The sequence below is a fragment of the Ursus americanus genome, chromosome 4, assembly GCF_024610735.1.
Source record: "Ursus americanus isolate L20-20 chromosome 4, mUrsAme1.1.p, whole genome shotgun sequence".
NCBI lineage: Eukaryota > Metazoa > Chordata > Mammalia > Carnivora > Ursidae > Ursus > Ursus americanus.
Genome location: NC_142130.1, coordinates 8,204,978 through 8,223,989, shown reverse-complemented (window position 1 = coordinate 8,223,989; position 19,012 = coordinate 8,204,978). Strand labels below are relative to the sequence as shown.

The following is a 19,012-nucleotide window of genomic DNA, read 5'->3' as shown; positions in this document are numbered from 1 at the left end:
AATCTGCATCTTGGAAGTTGACCAGTATTTAATTCTGAAGTTTATAGACAGGCTATATTAGGATTTTATTTGAAGCTGAAGAATTGACTCAACAAAATTTACAGAAGGTATTTTTAAAACCGTGGCTGAAATCAATGTCCATATATTCATAATGATACTAAGATTTTATTGGTACTTTAACCAACTGTTGGTATATTTTGACGTTTTACCTTTGATATGTTTCAAAAGAGATGTGATACCCATTCAATGAATAGCAAGCCTAACACACTTTCTTGGCTTTTTAAATTTTTTTTTTTTATTGTCTAAGTGTCTGGCTATGGTCATTGATGTAATAAAACGGAATTTTTGAATTTCCAACATAGAGAAAAGATAAATGCTTCACTAAATCATTGATAAGAACTTAACCTATTGCTTGTTTCTTAATAATTCTGTAATGCACACATCATAACCAGCACGCACCGTCAAAGCTTTGGAGTGGAGCGTTAATTCTGGGGCCAGAACCCCCTTTGTTTAGTATATGCCTCTCTAGTTAGAAGTAAGCATTTCCAGTAGATCACAAATTAACCTGTAAAGCGTTCTTTACAGAGAAGGTTGTGTGGCCGCTCCTGTGAAATGTTCTGTTCCTCAGGATGACGAGTTAATTCATCTGGAACAACGTTAGCTCATCGAGTTAGATCAAATTCCTGTAATTTTGTATGCCATCTGATTTAATGTCCATTTAGTTTAGTGGTTAGGCAGCCATTGGCAGGCACAACACATGAATCTAATATCAAAAACTGGAAAAAAGGCAAATTCTTAAACATTTAATTCAGGCATCCTTAGGCTGAGATTGACTTGCTGCTTTTTTTCCCCCCTCCTGGGGAAGTGTAGATCTAGATAATGCCAAATCTTATTAAGAAAAGCCTAAATAATGTAAAACATTGTGTGTAAATATGCCCATGGTAAAATCTATGCTTGAGGAGAGCTTGTAATGAAAGAGGGTAGGAGAGAGTGGGTTGATTTCGAAAGGAGATTATACACATTCCTTTGGGAGGTTCTCCTACCATACTCTCAAATAGAATTAGACCAGTTCACAGGGTGAGGATCAATTGGCTAGAGTTTACTGATAACCTACTTCTCTTGTGAGCTTGATAGACCTTTCAAATGCTTTCAATTTGAATGAAAAGTTGAGGCTTGATTTTTGTCTCTATTCATCTATTACTATTTTGTAGTAACATTTTTGATCAAGAGTAAAAAAAAGTCAACGGATAGAAAAAAATATTTAGAAGAATACTTACATGCTTTGCTGAAACGGATGCAAAGTAACATAAAATTATTTCCCTTACGTGTCCCAGTGGAAGAGGCAAGGGGCTTTCCTTCATGTTTAAATATTTTTGTTGATGCCCCATTAAACAAGTCAAAAGGTTTCTTTACTGAGCCTTTTAGAATCCTAGAGCATTTACCATGTTGATGTTCATTGTGAAACCCCAATGGGAGTTATCACCTTATTTAACCGCAGAACACATATCCAGGGAATACCTGTTAACCAGTCACTGATTAGAAAATGCTGGTGTGTAGGGTATTTCTTGCCATTAAACAGCCTATAGGTAGATTGGCAGCTAACAGAAATATTCCAAATGACCCTAAATATAATGACTGACTAGTGAATGATTTTAATAAAGAGTACTGTAAGAATTTCAAGGAAGGTGCCTGGAGGGCTGTGTATGAGCTTGACAAGTAGAACTATTACTTCTATTGTTTCATCTCCTGAATGCTGTGATTATCCAAGAAATGTGAAGGGCCCACATGAACACAGTTAAAGGACCAAAAGCTTCTGTTCACATCCCTAGCTATTAACCAGAGCTAAAGATTTGTTTAGAAGGAAGAATCAGGAAATGGGCTTAGAAAGATAAATTTGACATCAAATTAGAGAGGAGATTGTATTTGGAATTAGAGGCTTTATTTTCAGCATATTAGGATCCATTGGAATCTATATTAGTGTGTTTTTTCTTTGTTTTTTACCTTTCTTTTTTAAGGTAAAACAAAACATTGTTATAACTTTGTTGTTTCAGGAAGGCGAATTTTTGGTATAAAGATGTCACAAAATTCAGGCCTGCAATGACAAGGGCCTCCAGCAGGCCACTGCCAGTGGGAGGGTGAAGGCCCCATGGAAACAACTGAACAGACTGACCAAGCCAATGACTGTTTACTGGGGATAAGGGAAAGGAAAGAGTCCAAGATGTTGTCCAGGGTTGGCACTTAGGTAAAGGGCAGATGGTACAGAAACAGACATTTGAGTGTTGGGGAGCAATGAAGTACTGCTTCTGGGAAGTAGCAGTGACAGGAATTTCTCTCTCTAACTTCCCTCAAAGAGACTTATCAGTTCATCAGTTGATCCCCATGGGGAACAACATTAAATAGTCCAGTTGTCTTGGATATTAACTGTAGCAATTCCTCATACATCTAGCCATAATTAATTCACTCTTGCAAGGAAAGTTCAGAGGTGGTTTCAGCCCATTACGAAAAGATGCTGCTGAAGAGGTCAGTGTGAATAAAACTTGATTCCATCTTGAAGAACCTTACAATGACCCTTCAGGAGGATTTTTGATGATTTTAATAATGAACACTGAAGAGCATTAGAGATACTACTGTACAGTAAGAAAGAACTGGCTATAAACCAGGAGGGAAGCACAGATGATTTGGGGTGAATGATGAACAGCTCAAACTTGGTAGGAATCACAGGGCATAAAAAGGAGGGGGTTCTTTGGGCAAGTAAGATTTCATCCAAGATAATCAAGGCAAAATGACTTATAGGTTAAGGAACAATAATGATTATAATAACAATTATTTCAGGAGCACCACTAATAATAGTAACTATTTTTATTGACCACATGCTAGGCACCGTGCATGATTCTAAGTGATTTACATATATATGGCTTCATTTAATTTTCAAAAAATGGAATAGTTTATACTAAAACGTTAGACAACTGAAACCCATTGGAGAATTTTAAACAGAGGAGTGATTAACAGCCGATGCTTGGGAAGATGAACAGCACTGAGCATAAACTGGTGGGAAGGTAAGCTGTGGTCAGAAGATCTGTTAGGAGGTCATTGCAGTAATTCACACAAGAGGTAACAGGCATTCAAGCTGGGCATCCAAGCTAGGTGGGAATGAAAATCAAGGAAGGTCCTGATAACATTTTTTAGCAACCGTCTACTGAATACCTACTATATGCCTGGTTTTGAGTTAGGCTCTGGGCAATAGACGCAAATAAGACAGACCCAATCTCTGCTATTCTGGCACTTAAAGTCCACCAGAGGACATGGTAGAGAATAAATTTCCTGACCTCGGTAATAAATATTGACCTAAAACTAATCCGGATGTATGTGTGCTTAGGTATGTGTATGTGTGCGTATGGCTGCCTAACCTGGTCTTTAGGGATCTTGAATCTCAGTGGCATTTTCCATCTGCCTCAGAGCTCTCTCTCTTACTGATTGGCAGAGAACACAGCGGGGGGGACGGAACGAACTCAGCTGCAAGCCAGACAGAGACAGACATCTTTGGGGGTACCGCAGCTTGAGAGAGCAAAAACATTTTTCTTCAAATTCTTCTCTTCCATAGGTCAGGGTAAGGATTAGGGCAACTGACATTGGAATGGAAGAACGAGGATAGAAAAATACTTCTATTTTGCCATTCCTCACACTATAGACTAGACTATCTTCCTCATTGTATGTGCATGTAAGTGTATTCTAACCCAGTATACCAACACAAAACTGTGAAACTTACAGTATTTTGCCCTGTTCCCATGAACTCAGAGCAGTTCACACTCACATTACCCAGTTTATTTTCCCAACACTCCTGTTGGGCTGATATTATGAAACTTTCACGGAAACTAACTCAGAGGTTAAGTGACTTATCCACAGGCACATAGCTGGGAGTGGAGACAGGAGTAGACAAAGGTCTTCCAACTCACTTTCCCCACAGAATTATGAGTCAAAAATACCCTGATATGGTGTTTTTGTAGCTTCAGGGAAGAAGTGACCCTGGAGTTATTGTGTGATGTACTAAATGGTGTCTTGAAATATTGAATTAATTAAAATAAATAAAATAATTAAAAGTTAATTCCTAAAAGAGTTGAGGTTAATTCTAAGACCATTTAATTATTTGAGCTGAAGTGAGGAAGAACGAGGGATTTGGCTTTTTGAGACTAATTATAATGATGATCCAAGTTATCATCTACAAAAAGAAAAAGTAATAGTAATTTTTGCTCAGTGATCTACAATGCTTAATGTCCAAACAACCAGACTGATGTTATGTTATATGTTTTTTGGTGGATATATGTTTTTCAGTTTTTGCGAAGTTATTTATTCATCATTTTTTTAAGGCATCTTTCAATGCATACACATCAGATCATTAAACATTTCTACTTTGGGTGGATAAGGAAGAGAAAAATAATGGTATTTTGTCTCTTTTTCTCTACCAAAATTTTACTATATTTTAATTTATAGCAGTGTTTTCACTTAAACTTGGTATATATTTTTTGTTGTTGTTGTGCTTTACACACAAAATAACCACTCAGCGTAATAGCTTAGGCCTGAAATACATCAAAATAGCCCAACAAAAAATATTTTAAATATGGCAGTCTTAATTGGAGTTTAGGAAATAAATCTTTGAGTATAATAATTTATTCACTAGAGCTGTTGTCTCAGCAAAGTATTTCATCTTAGTTTCCAAAGAGCTGCTAGTCATTACTAAATATATTTAAAGTCAAAGCAAAAAAAGAAAGAAAGAAAAAAAGAAACTCACTTTCATTCTGGCCAAATATACTATAAAATACTCAAGTGGTAAGCAAGTCGCCTGCATTTTTTTTTTTTTAGATCAGATAGGTGATTATGCTTGTGTAGTTAATTAATAAAATAGGAAGTAGGTAATGGTTCACTGGGGAAACTTTTATATCACGGTATCTGTTATGAAGGATCCCATGTTATAGGGACAATAACGGGGTGCTAATTCTGAACGCACACAGTGCCGTCCTACAAAGACATCAAGATTTGTAGGAAATCAACCCTCCAGCAGTCCTGGCAAGCCAGACTGACCCCAGCAAATGAAAATAATCAAAAGTAATTAGAAGCGTGCTGGACTACTCCTCGGAGAGCCAAGCGGGAGAGTAAACATGCCTGAATCCTCGAGCCACTGCAAAGGCCCATGTCTGAGCTGTTAGGTGCCCTGACCTTGTCCACATAAAGATGTGATTTATGAAGTGCAGGGCACAGCAGCAGGGCTTCTGTCTTCTCCTGGAGAACCAAATTACTGAGGTGGAGATTAACATGCTTTCAGTAGGGCCCATTTCCAGACCAAGGGAAATTTTTTATTTACATTTTTTTTACCTTTAATTTCCTTCTTTCTTTTTTTTCCCCAACAGTTTCCTCCCCCACACCCATAGATTTAAAAAAAAAAAAAAAAAGACAAAAGTCCATCAAGAGAGACCAGAAATATCTTTCCTGAGCAGTGATGATGTATGTCGGTGACTATAGACATTCAGAGCCCTTTTTATTTGTAAATTTATTGTGCTGGACTGTTTTGTTGGGGTCTACCTATCCAGTACCACAGAATTCACCTTCAAATCTGGGAGCCCATCTTGTGAAATACCCCCCGCCCCCGATTAAAACACATACACTAAAATTAAAATACTACCTTTGAGTCCATGGCTTTCTGATCTAGTTTCTCTTGCTAGATATTATGCTTCATTACAAGGCTTACTCTTTAAGTAAAAGGATTTGGGAGAAGGAACTTGTAGGTGGTCAAGAATTTGGAGGGAAAGAAAGAGGAGAGAAAAATTGGAGTTTCTGTATTGGGGAAAATATTTATCTGAGAATCAGTGGGGAGTCTCTTGAATCCTAAAGACATATATAGTTTTTCTCATCTTTGTCTCAGTTAAGTTAAATTTTGCAAAATCCCATTCTAATGTGGAAAAGGAAGCATCGATTTTCTTTTTAAACACACATCAATATCTATACATGAAGCTAATTTAATTAGCAAGCAGTTATTGTTCAGCCAAATGTCAATTTCTCAGATTATTTCATGCTTCTTGATGTGAACTGTATGAAACGAGATTTAACAGGATCTCCATGAATGAAACTGCTCTTGAGAAATGTAAAAATGCACTTGTACGTTCTTGAAAAGCTACAAAAAAACAGTGTTAAAACAAAAATGTCAGGCTTGAACTTCAGTGTGTATTTAGCCACCTCAAGAAACCCAAAGCTGCGGAATTAAGGGAACTCTACTTAGGCTGAGGTTATAAAGTGCCTTCCTCTATAAACGAAAAACATAATGTCAGGGTGAATGGGAACATACTTTATTAACTTTATGGTATTGAAAACTGCCAGCAAGTTGTCTTGTTTTTAAATATTGTCCTCTGCAGAGTGTTACAGGGCTGTTTGTCCACAGGAAGCCTATTAAAAGTGGACAGTGCAGTCATTTCATCTGGCTTTGGCTGGACTGCTTTTCTTTCCTTTAATGATGTGCTGGAATGTACCATGCCCATAGGGTCTCCATTAGCAGAACTTTTACTTCTGGGACAACCATGAAGTTTAAGGCTTAAAAGAGGCATCAGCTTACAGTCTTGTGGGAATCACTTGAATACTGGAGCACTAACTTCTTACTGCTTTAACTAATATATTGACTTATTTTAAATAAACAGTTACACAATGAAGGCAGAGCCAGTGGCCTTATTGGAAATCTTTGAGCCTTTTAAAGATTCTGCAATCCACGCAGATGGGGGAGGAAGGAAGGGGCCTGAGGAGGGTTTATGCCCTTTTCAAACCAGGAAGAAAACACATTAACCTCTCCCACCTCAGCCCTGCCATCAGCCAAAGGGGGATCTTTACAGCTCCCAGAAAATCTATCAACTCACACTCAAACCTCATATTTTCCAATGCTTTTTTCCTGGTAAACAACAATTAACGGAATGAGACAGAAAAAACAATATTTTAATTCCTTCTGGAAAAAATGGTTTAAGAGTATGATTCTCTTTTTAAACATTGCTGATGAATCACTCTATTTTCTGCTTTCCCCAGAGCTATACATTTGTTGTAGTACAAGTTCTTCCATTCCATCCCCTTAATATTTAGATCATTTGTCCTGATACATGTTTGCAAATTAAAGTTGGTTTGAGATTATAGTAAAACCATTATTTTTAATAGCCCATTTCAAGGGCAGCGCTAAACACTGCAGAACACGCATGTTACTGATTACTGCTGAGCAGACAGCGGCTTTTGCAGATTAATTTGTAACTGGGAACTACTGTAAACAGATTTCACCAGAAATCCCAAGGAATAAAGGGAATTGGTGGTGGTATTTGGCTCCTTGTATTTATTTATTGTTTTAGAAACCTCCTGATGGAAAGCCAGTTAACCAGGGAGAAAAAACAAGTCCCCTGCAACAACCTTTTCCTCCAGCCCTCTGTCCCCTCTTCTGTTTCACTCCTGATGGGAGGAGTTGGGTTAGGGTCTTCTAAAGGGCTATTGAAATACCAAGAGGCTCCTTCCATGAGAACCAAGGCCCCCATCTCACTACCCTGGGATTTCAGGACTTTACTTTTAAACTTACAGCTGTGTCGTCGGGGAAAAAGTGGGGTGACTCTGTCTTTACACCAAGTTATTATATAATCAAAACAGGAGAGGGGGCGGGGTGGGAGAGAGGGAGAGAGCGGGAGCGTGAGAGCAAAGGCGGGGGGCCAAGAGCCAGGGAGAGAGATTAATATTTAGTGTTTGCCCGGGTCCTTCTGATGATTTCCTTTAGTCTTTCTCACAGACTATTCAGTAGAGAGCAAGACTGATGATGATGATATTAATATAATAATGATAAGGCTAAATAATCCCCCATCTCTCTAGATAGATCTTCCAAGGTTTCAGAGAGAAGGCGTTAACTCTTTTGGCTCTGTTTGGAGAAGAGAATGCCCTACGTAGAGCTAGCCCTAGCCCAGGCCGGTGTCTGCGTTGTCTGGAGTGCGGGGTGCACTCGGCCAGAAGCTCCGGGAACGCGGGCCGGCCGACGCGTTACGCGCAGGGCGAAGCCCGAGGCCGGCGCCCGCCGGGCGGCAGTCGCTTCACCTGGGCGGTTGAAACCGCAGCCGCAGCGCCTTAATTCGGGGCGCAACGCCATCTACCGGACTCCTGCCGCATCTGCAAGTACCAGACCTTGAAAGTCGCCCCGCCTCCCCCACCCGAACCCAATATAAGGGAAAAAACTCGGAGGCCCTTTCCACGAAATCCTAATTTAGCCAGGACCTGCCACTGATTCTACCCGACCTTTTGTTTATCCACCGACGTTTCCTCCTTTTCAGAGCCGCTTTGTAAAGGGCAAGGAGGCGGGGGCCGCGGGGCTGGGGCGGGGGATTGGGGAGCTGAGCTCTCAGACCCCCTGATCAGGCCGCACTGTCTGAAGCAATCGGTTCCCCAGATTACTTGTATTTAATACACAATGCATCATAAAACAAATCCCTCATCCTGACAGGAAGAAAATAGAACAGCTCATAGCTCGAGCCGGTCCAATTTATGGCTAAATTAAAAAAAAAAAAAAAGGCTCCGACAATGGGCAAGTTGAGGAAGGGCAGGAAATCAATGGCAGCAAACCGGGGGCTCTTAAAGGTTCTCAAGCGCCGAACTCTATGGGAATATCTGACCGCGTTTTAGGTTATTTACAAAGGATTTTTCCTGTCCTACCTACCACTGCTGTGCGATTTTCCCTCAAACAATGGCCATTATCTGAAATAACAGTTCAATGTCACAGATAACAGGCCACCGAAACGAATTAGTCACCACCTCTTGTCATTTTCTCTCCCCCACATCCCTCCCTTTTGTTACTATTTTTGTTTTTAAATCAGCATTTTGGGGAAATATACATCTACTAGATTTACACGTCTGTTTGCACTTGGAGAAAACAAAAAGGGGACTTGGCGTTGTCCCCGTTTGCTGATAAAGTTTAACATGAGCGGGCTTTCCATAGCCTTTCCCTCCACCCCTCCCCCGCGAGGGTCCCTCGACTTGCTTACTTTGCTTAACTTTCCAGTGTCGAGCTGAGAAGTTGGATTTGTTCATTTGTTTTTATGAATGGAGTTTTGTGGTAAAAAGCATTTATTTCTACTTAACCGGTGGGTTTTACTAAAGTTTTCAAGGTTAACTATAGGTAAATCCGTAGACTCTCATTTTGTCACGCATTCCCTATATTCTTTCTTCCAGTGCTGTTTCTGAAATGTTTTGATAAAAATTGACCATATATATTAGAAAGTTATTAATCACCGTACAGTACTCGATCCCCAAAGCAGCATTTATAATGTTAAAAGTTTAAAAATAACCTGAGTTGTCAAACTGCTTAATTCCACTTTTGGACGTTCATGGTGTTTTAATTAACGTATCACAGTATATGGCAAAAACTCACCAGATAATTGTCAATCTCCCCAAGTCCTTAATACGCTATTTGGGCAGGTTATATGCAAAAAATGTTTCAGATTTTTAAATTACTTCTTTTAAGAAAACTATGATTTGAAAAAGTAGCATGCTCTTCAGCTGACCTAACTATAATAATAGAGGGAACAGAGTATGAATTTCAATAATCATTTGAAAATATGCTTAGCAGAAAACTGGAAATGGACATGTCAACTTTCACTGTTAGGCTGCTGTTTTCTGAAAATTTCTCAACTAATTACTAGGTTTAGCATGAGCCAGTGTCTCTTTACCCGAAACCCCATTCTCGCCCCCTCCAGCGCCCCGCCCCCAGCCTTGGTGCACACACCCTCACACCCCCCAAAGCACTTCACCACCCGATCACTCCCATCCCCCATCTCTAACATCTCCAACACACACACACCACACACACACCACACACACACCACACACACACACGCACGCACACGCACACACTTACACTTGTGCTTTCAGGACAACGAAACAGAGGATATTTCCCTAGGGAAAGAAATCCTTGCCTGGCGAGATCTGCCCATTGGTTGTTTACCCGGAGAAATCTACATGTTTAAGGGGGATGGTGTATCCATAATCAGTCTGTCCCTATAGGACTTGGGTCTTGGCGACCTTTTTGTGACCTCTCCCGCCAGAGGAGGCTGCTGTCACTTTAAAAATTTACTGAAAGAGGAGCCCGTCTGGCTTCCGATCACTCTGGGCGGCGGGAGATAGCTCCCTTTCTCCCTCGCCCCGGGTTCTTTCTGGATGGCCGAGCAGATCCTCTTTAAAGAGACAGTTCATGAAATAGAAACCCGGCGGCTGCGCTTGGAGTTGCGAAAGGGGACGATCCCGTGAGGGTCTAGGACTGGGGAAGGCGCTGCGGAGGATCTAAAAGGGGGTAGAGCTCCCCAGGCCCCCCACCTTTTCAAACTCTCCTCCTCCTGCCTGTTTTCCCCCCCTTGGAACTGGGAGAGAGAAGTGGAAGAAGTTTTAGTGGGTTTCAGATAACTTTCATTACACATCGGGCTGATAAGAGCAAGAGAAAGTGAGAAAAGAGGGAGGTGATGTGAACCAGAAGGAATAGCTCCGAGCTCATTTAGGAAGGGGGAAAAAAAAGCCAAAACACACCAAACCCGGGTCACCCAGACGAGAGAAGACTTCATTTCTGGTCTTAAAAATACACTGTTGGCGGACAATAAATCTGAAACGCGTGGTCCTGGCGAGCAGATCCTAGAGACGGACAAAGTTATCAGAGACCTATTTGGAAATCGAGACGCGAGGCTTTCTTTTTTCTTTTTCTTTCTTTTCTTTTTTCTTTTTTCTTTTTTTTTTTTTTTTTAACATCCCGAAATGTGGTTCGGGATCGTTTGAAAGGATTTTCGTGCAGGAAAGCTGGGGGCTGCTGATTATTTTATTTTGTTTGTTTTAATTCTTCTGTGATTGCCTTTTATTGCTGAGTTGAGGCCATAGAAATCTTAAGGTAAGAGAACTCACTTTAAAAAAAAAAAAAGTCTTGGCGATGTGCATAGTTTGTAACTTCGGACAGTTTCCTGCCTTGGCACCCCTTCTCCGGGGCGCCCCCCGCCCCCCCCCCCCAGCCTTCTTTTCCTACTTGCCCGCAGTCTCGCGGAGCCCTGCTGCTTATCTACGTTGCTGGGACTGGCGATTTCCTTGTTCCTCCTGTGGAACCGTGCGATCTGGACGCGTCTCCGGGGTGGGTCGTCCGGCCTTCGGTGGGTCTCTCTGCCGGCTGTCGGCCTTTTTTCCTCCCGCTCTTCTCCTACTTCCCCTCCCTCCGTGTGTCTGTCGGTCGGTATCAGGGACGCAGAAGGTGGGGTTGCCAAAATCTGAATTCCTGGCACCGGCCACGCGACTTTGGAGCCGCTTTCGGCCGAGTTCCACCTTGCCAAGTAACAGCTTTGCTGTCCAACATCGTGTGCTGCTTCGCGAGAAAGTCACATTCGGACCCTTTGGCTAGATTGTGGGGATTTTTTTTTTTCTTTCCTTTTGCTGTTGGTTTTTTGAAAGGGCCTTTCTCTAAAGTCCACCTAAAGGGAATTCTTTTTTTTTTTTTTAAGCTATCTTTGGAACTTGACAGCTTTTAAAAACACAGGAGTGTGTTAGATGAAATGACGGAAGATGTGTTCTTACTTTATTTTATTCGAGATTTCCGAGACGATTAAGACATTTGGGAGACAAATGCAGTTCTGCTAGCAAATCAAAAGTGAATAATTCACCCGGGGGGAAACGTTTTTGGAGAAAGTTCAGCTTTTGTCTTGGGGCAAGAATATTGAGAGTAAGAAAGTTAATATGTTGGTGAAATATTTGAATAATCATATAACATATATGTAAAAAGACATTCTTTAGAAATGAACCTGTTTTTAAATTAATTTCACTGTTGACAGTGGCAATGGCAATAATGTTAACACGGAATAAAATTACACCCAGAATTTTTATGTGCAGTATATGCAATACTTAACTCCCTGCCCCCGCAAAAGGGAATGCTCGAAAGCTAAGGGGATAGATGATGCTTGACTTTGAAATTAACAAGTTTTCCACGTCTTTCTGCAAATATGAAATGGAACTGGTGTTGCATTTCATTGACTTCACCCTATTTCCTTCATTAAATATTTCTCTAGTGTGTCAGTACAACTGCCTTTTTTTTGCTAGTCAAGAAAACAAATAACAAAAGATCAACCAGAAACCAAACAAGCCAAAAAACAAACAAAGCAAAATCCCAACTTTTTACTATTTTAAAATGTGTATTGCTATTGTTATTTATGCTCCCCCATAGACATCTGGGGGGGGGGGAATCTCAACTTGCCATTAGAGTCACTCAGCATTGAGAGTTGAAGAAAACAACTTAAAGTTTGTAATTTTAAAAATAAGAAATTGTTAATATTTGTCTTTCTCACTAGAGAGGCTATTTAAAGTAGACTTTCTGTTGTTAGTGTGACGCTGTGTCTTGAAAAAGACGTACTTGTGTGTGTGTGTGTGTGTGTGTGTGTGTGTAGCAAATATTATCCCTTTCTTCTGTTTTGATTTTTCTTTTTTAAATTGTGGGACTACTTATTGCTCTTTAATTGCCTCATGGCCAAAGGCTTATTCATAAAGCCTCTTGACTAGAGCCCTCAGAGCTCTGGGCTTCTTGAAGTTTGTGGGTGAGTTGATGAGTTGAATCTGCAACTAGGCGATTATCTGAATTCTATGGAAGATTGCTTTTGGTCTATATGCCCAAGAGTTTAGTTTTTACTTTTACATAGGTGTAGATACAGCAGGGTTCTGTGGGAGTTATTTAATTCATTAGTTCTTGTTCTGGACTGTCTTATTTAGTCTGTGATAGGAAACTTCCTCAAGTTTGCATTAAGTGATTGACATTAACATTACCAGCCTTTCTACTTATTCGCCATTAGGTCAACAACTCTGCAGTTTTTAATATTGTTGTTTAAAACGTTATTGCTGCTAGTGAATCAGAATAGCTTCGTGTAAGTATGCAAAACCTTAAAAATGGACGTTTCCCATTTCAATTTTTGTTTAAGGTGCCCTAAGTAATGATTAATATTCAGGATAGGCCAAATGTAAAATTTTGTGAAAAATAACAATACAGAACCATAGATAATGATGGCAGTTTATTACAATATTACTATATATTTTTTACTTGTTCACAAGTCAGTTTTGTTATTTTGCTTACTAACCATAAAATTGAAATATGCATTGGCATGTGTTAACTAAAACATTAGGTTGCCATATTTTGCATGAGTGTTTACCAATCATTTGTTTTCATTTATTTTTCTTAAGTTTGGTCAGAAACATTTATGAGACAGATCTTAATAACTTCTTCCATTAAGGGCGTGATTTAATTGTTTCATGGTAGTGAAATGCAAAGTGAAAAGGAATTTAGTGATATTTAAAGTTTTTTAATTGAATTAATTTAAAAGGCAAAAATGTGAAAGTATACAGTTACATGGGAAGACAATCTGAATCTAAAACATTGACTATTTAGTTTAGAAATATGAGGTTAATATATGCTGTTCAATATTATTTTTTGTAAAAATCACATGGAATAAAATTAAGTCAATAGCACTCATTCATGCATAACAAGGAAACAAGCATTTTTTTAAATCAATTGATCAGTTTTTGCAATAATGTACAGTTGCTTTGTTCTTTTAAAAAACAGTACATTGCTGCTTCTAAGATAACTTATTATTCCTCCTTTATTAATATGCATGCTGCCTGACTTTTTTTTTTAAGGTTTTAAAGGAGGACTATACACTTGAATAAAGTATTTTCAAGCAATTAACCATTCTAATGAATGAACTGATATGGAAATTGATTGTTCTCCTCTTCTTCCTTCCAGATCTTAGATGAGTTTTGCAATGTGAAGTTCTGCATAGATGCTAGTCAACCAGATGTAGGAAGCTGGCTCAAGTACATCAGGTTCGCTGGCTGTTACGATCAACACAACCTCGTTGCATGCCAGATAAATGACCAGGTATGTTGTAAAGATTTTCTTGTCTTTCTTTGAGAGCACTAAAGTATCAGTGAAGCCTGAAGAATAAAAATAACAGTGAGCTGCAGTAGACCCTTGTGGCCTGTTTGTTGATATGGTGAAAGGTAATGCACAAATATAAGTAAGATGCAGAATAAAGTTATTTGCAGTACTACTTTCTTTCAGTGCTACTTTTTTGGGTAGTTTACGCACTTCGTAACTTCATAAATGCTCTAGTTTTCTGAGTGTGATTGAATGTTTTAAAAACAGAGTACTATTTATTGCTAGTTGTTCTTTACCTTTTTTCTTTACCATCATAATAGAGAAACATTCATGGGAAGTATTGAGCTACTCAATAACACTTTATGAATTTGTGCAGAAATTGGAGGTGATACACTTGAAATATTATATAGATTTTACTTGAAATAGTAGATATCTATCTATCTATCTATCTATCTAGATAAAATCTACATGTGGTCTTATCTGGCTGTGCATTTTATATTGATTTGCCTGTTTACAAATGAGAAACACTTTTAGATTAAACAAAATACTCCTTTTTTTGGTGAAAAGTTAAAAATATCACTGCTAGAAATTGCTTTATGGAGGCCCATGCAGTGAGGTTAACTTTAATAACAATAACTATGAAATAAGATCATGAAAATATCATGAAGCATATTTTGCACTCAATAAAGTTAGGTTATGAATCTTGTAACTTAGTATGACAATACCTGAAACAACAAAAGGTGTAGCCTGTTAATTTTTGTTTTATAAACACTGTTGGGTTCGAATTTAATTATGTTATCCATCATTTATTTCTTTTAACCCAATGGTTACCTAAATCAAATATGTTTCAAAGGCCATATTAAAATAGTTGTTTGGCAAATTTACTGTGAAAATCAGCACCAAGAAAAAGAAAAGTTTAAATTAGATGTTTCCATTTGAAAGCTGTTAAGTAATGTTAGCGTCATATGGCCTAAGACTCTATTTCAATCATCATTATGAGATTATTCTTTGGCATTTTACCAGCTACCAGATAATTTTTACTGACTAAACTGTGTAAGAGGTAGTAAATTGTAAAATTAGGTTCAAATAGGTATCATTTAGAAATCTTCCACATATATCAAAAATAATAAACCAATCAATTATTTTTTCCCTTTGCTGTAAGAAAACAAGAGGCATTATTGACAAAGGAAAACATTATTAAATTAACTATTGATTGGGAGCAGAAAATATCCCAAGTCCATCATATGAGTTACTGTCACATCAACAACAAACACTTTTTGAGCATACACTATTTGTAGATGTGGGAAATACATAGGTGTTGTAAATGAATTTTTCAGGTTATGTTTCCTAAAATAAAGGAGCTGACAGACCTCAAAAGGCAGCTGTAAGATGAAATAATGTAATTATATCATAATAATTATTTGCTACCATATTTACTGACAATAGGAGCTATCTCCTTGGACAGATAAAACTGTTGTAGGATCAGTGAAAGGATGGTGTAAGACTGGGACTTGTGGCCAATACGTTTTTTCATTTAATATTTATGTGTCTCATATGTTGTAATAAATATATTCTTCTTATTGGGAATCTTGATTGCATTAAAAAAGCAAAACCATTTTGCTATTGCTAACTATGAATTAGATTGCTTCTTAGGGCAGGCATTTATAATTTTAACACAGTTACTTTTGAAACACACATTATAAAATATATTGCTTTCAAAAGAAAATATGCTGGTTTCATACCATAATGAACAGCATGTTTACTTATTTTAATTGAAGAATGAAGGGAAATAGTTAATCAGGAAAAACATAAAAGGCCAATATTAGACACATACCCATTATTTCTGTAAGCACTCATTTTAAATTTATGTATTTTACTGGCAGAAGTCTAAGATAGTAACATAGCACATATCAAATAACATAATTGTGAAATTGACATTACATGGTCAAGTAAGTTCACCCATAAACAACGAGAGAGGAAAGTCAGAGGTAAAAGTCAGGTTTGTGTGATAGGCAATATATGCATACAATCATACTTAGCCCAGTTGACAAGACAAAAGAGAACAGATACCCAAATAGCGTATGCATATTTTATAAACGTATTCATCTGTAAGCTTGTATGCATAGTTCTACAAGTTAATTAAGACTACAATTTCAGACAGCTTTGAAATGTGAATGTTGGACTAGGTACAATGATAAAAGAGCTGACTAAAGAGATTCTCTAGGTCTATTTTCTTGTTCTGTTTTCCATGAGAAATAAGAGTTGCCAAATGGTGAATAAGCACAACTCATCACATAATGAACACTTTCGTTGTGTGAGATATTATTTAATGTCCATAAAGAGAGACCTGGACCAGGAGTAATTATTAAACACGAGCAACATCAACTCACCTGCACAAACAATAGCAGATGAAGCACTCTCAAGAAATTATAAAAAAAGTGTTTCTCTTTGCTCCGATTCTTAGAGTTCAAGTTTATAAAATGAATTTTAATAACAGGACAGGTAAAAGTCCTGGGCTACAGAAAGGAAAAATGTCAGATGAATCTCAACTGTAGTCTAGTCATTATAATACTTATGACGTCTAATAAAGAAGGGGAAAGATGGCCCAGAACAAAACAAGGGTGTATAAATTATAGTTTATTTTTGCAAAGAAGATATTTTTAGAAATTCTGATGTTAAAGATTAAGCTTAATCAATGTGGATCAGTTTTATAATGATGTGGAAGAGTTCTATAAAAGAGAATAAATGTTCTTGCTAAGATGATAATACAGGTTGGTAATAGTGAGACAGTCAAAACATGTGTACTGGATAAAACCCATATTTGATTTGTCTGGTGGTGAAGAAGTACTTAGGAACAGCATGGATTTTGATTTTCAAGTAAAGTTGAGAAAAGATGTAATCTGGTTTATCTCATAAAAACAAAGGCCATGCGATTAACATTTTCCTAATACTTCTGTACAAGGATTTTATTTGAGGGGATTTTCCTGAGTTTAAATTTTCCAGTAGATTTCTGTGAGTTATTTTATTTCAGGGTTTTTTTCTCCCCCTCACGCCAGAGTGAGCTTTGTGGCCGTTTTCTTTCTTAATGCTTCCTAGAAAGACCCAAGCTTATTGTTTTTAGATGTCTCTTCATGTTTTCAAAATTATTGCAGTGATGTTTTTGGAGATAGGAATTCTGAAAACACTGGAGTGAATGCTTAAATCATAATTTCTAAGTAGCTGCAGCTCCTGGCTGATATCCCCTACCATCCCCCAGAAAATATTGTATTAACTATAGTAATTTATCTTTGAAGAAGAAGGTCACACCAAAGACACTAGTAAATTAAACAATCACATTCAAGTCATAAAATAGAAGATCTATAATAATGTCCAAGGTTCTTTATCCTTGAAGTCCTAATTAGTTTCCCCATATTCCTTAAAATTTCTGTACAATGTTACATAGCCACATTGCTGTGGCATAGCATTTAGCTGGAAATTTTTATTGAGACAGACAATGCTTCAATATTTTTACATTTTAACAGTCTGAAATTGTCCCCGGTTGCTTTCAGGAGCAAGAGCTGGCACCGAGAGGTAGAGCAGGGCAGGAGCAAAAGCAGAGAGTTGGGTGATGAAAGTTCTTTCTAGAATAGGTCCTCAGGAGGACCAAATATGCAGGGGAAGCATGAAAACAATTAATTATTTTGAGTTTCATTTACATCTGGAAACACCCATGTGTTGAATGTTAAGTAGGTACACATCTAGATGATTTGTTGAGGTTTTCTTTCTTTCTGTTTTATTCTGGATATTTTGCTGTCCTTTCCTTTGATGTCTTGTAGGTACGTTTACAAACCATTCTGCTGGGTGGGTGTAGCACATTGCTTTAGATTTGGCCTCACCCTGCTCTTACCTTTCCCTCCATTCTTTGATAAGTCACCTCATACCTCCATATTTCTATACCCTCACCTTGAAAAAAGGCAAGGTGACCCTATAGACCCCCTATCTACCTCAAACAAGGCCAGTTCTCATCTATGATATGTTTGCAAATTTGGGGTACTTATGCAATAGCCAGTTCTTTGAACACAGCTTTTCCCCTAATACTTCTTCATGGTGAACCCATATTGGTTGTAATCAGGTCAGTAAGGCACAATTCATATACGTTGACTTTATAGACTTAAGACCTGCCTTTCCACTCATGATAATTAGAACGATTTGGGCGTGTGCTTTGGGGTAACGTTTTATGTGTATATATGTGTTCTGCATCCTGGAAAAGAACACGGTTTCATTCAAACTCCTGGCCTGCCCTTAACATGGTCTATAACTGGAATAAAGTTCTCAGAAACCCAAGACATTATTAATCTTGTCATTTACACAAGGTGATAAGTCCTTTCATTTTTAAACAGGCCCTTGACAGCTGGTATTTAGTAAGTAGAATAAGAGAAGTCTGCTGTTCACTTTGAATAAAAAGAAATGTGTCAATAAGAGATTATCCAATGCCTGATGTATATTTTGAAGAAATAAGATATAGAAGAATGGGCGCCCCTCAGAGAAATCAAGGTCAAAATTCCCGTAGGGGTCCTGCCAGCTCTCTTGTGGTTAATGAGCGGCAGCAAGACTGTACAGTGTTTTCAGTTGGAGCGGGCAGCGTTCTCGTTTGTGCTTTACCTTATAAAGTTTTAACTGCTTCCAGGACGATCAGGGCTGAATTGGCACACCCACTTTCCCTCTCCTTAGGTCCACGTCAATGGTTCTATCAGACGGCCGTGACACTAGAGTAGTATTATTACTACAAGCTTATTATGGGCTCAATTATCAAGTTATTTTCTTTGGCTTTTTACGGAGAAAAAAAAGTTTTCCTGAATTATTCAATTAATGCAATTTGTGCAAAAAAGCAGGGAAGACCAGCGATGTGAAAAGCAAAATGTAATTTGTTCACCTCTTTCCACTTTTTAAAAATGTTTGCGTCAACTGTCAGGTAATTTGTTAATTTGCTCTTCCTTTACAAGGATTTCTGTCCACATTTTCTATGACCTCTTTTGATGTTAAAATTATTATTGGCTTGGGGCATTTTCTTTGCTTTCCTTTTAAGTCAAGTTCCACTTTTAT

At 38.1% G+C, this 19,012-nt stretch overlaps 1 protein-coding gene across 10 annotated transcripts in view; it reads left to right on the top strand.

Moving 5' to 3' along the window:
• Window positions 1–19,012, top strand: part of MECOM (MDS1 and EVI1 complex locus) — a 545,991-nt gene that overhangs the window by 473,337 nt on the left and 53,642 nt on the right. For 7 of the 10 annotated variants that reach the window (XM_045788608.2, XM_045788603.2, XM_045788606.2 and 4 more), the window contains exon 3: window positions 13,796–13,930. In XM_045788608.2, the coding sequence (XP_045644564.1) occupies window positions 13,796–13,930 (135 nt within the window). The other 3 variants (XM_045788609.2, XM_045788610.2, XM_045788607.2) reach the window with 3 other exon arrangements.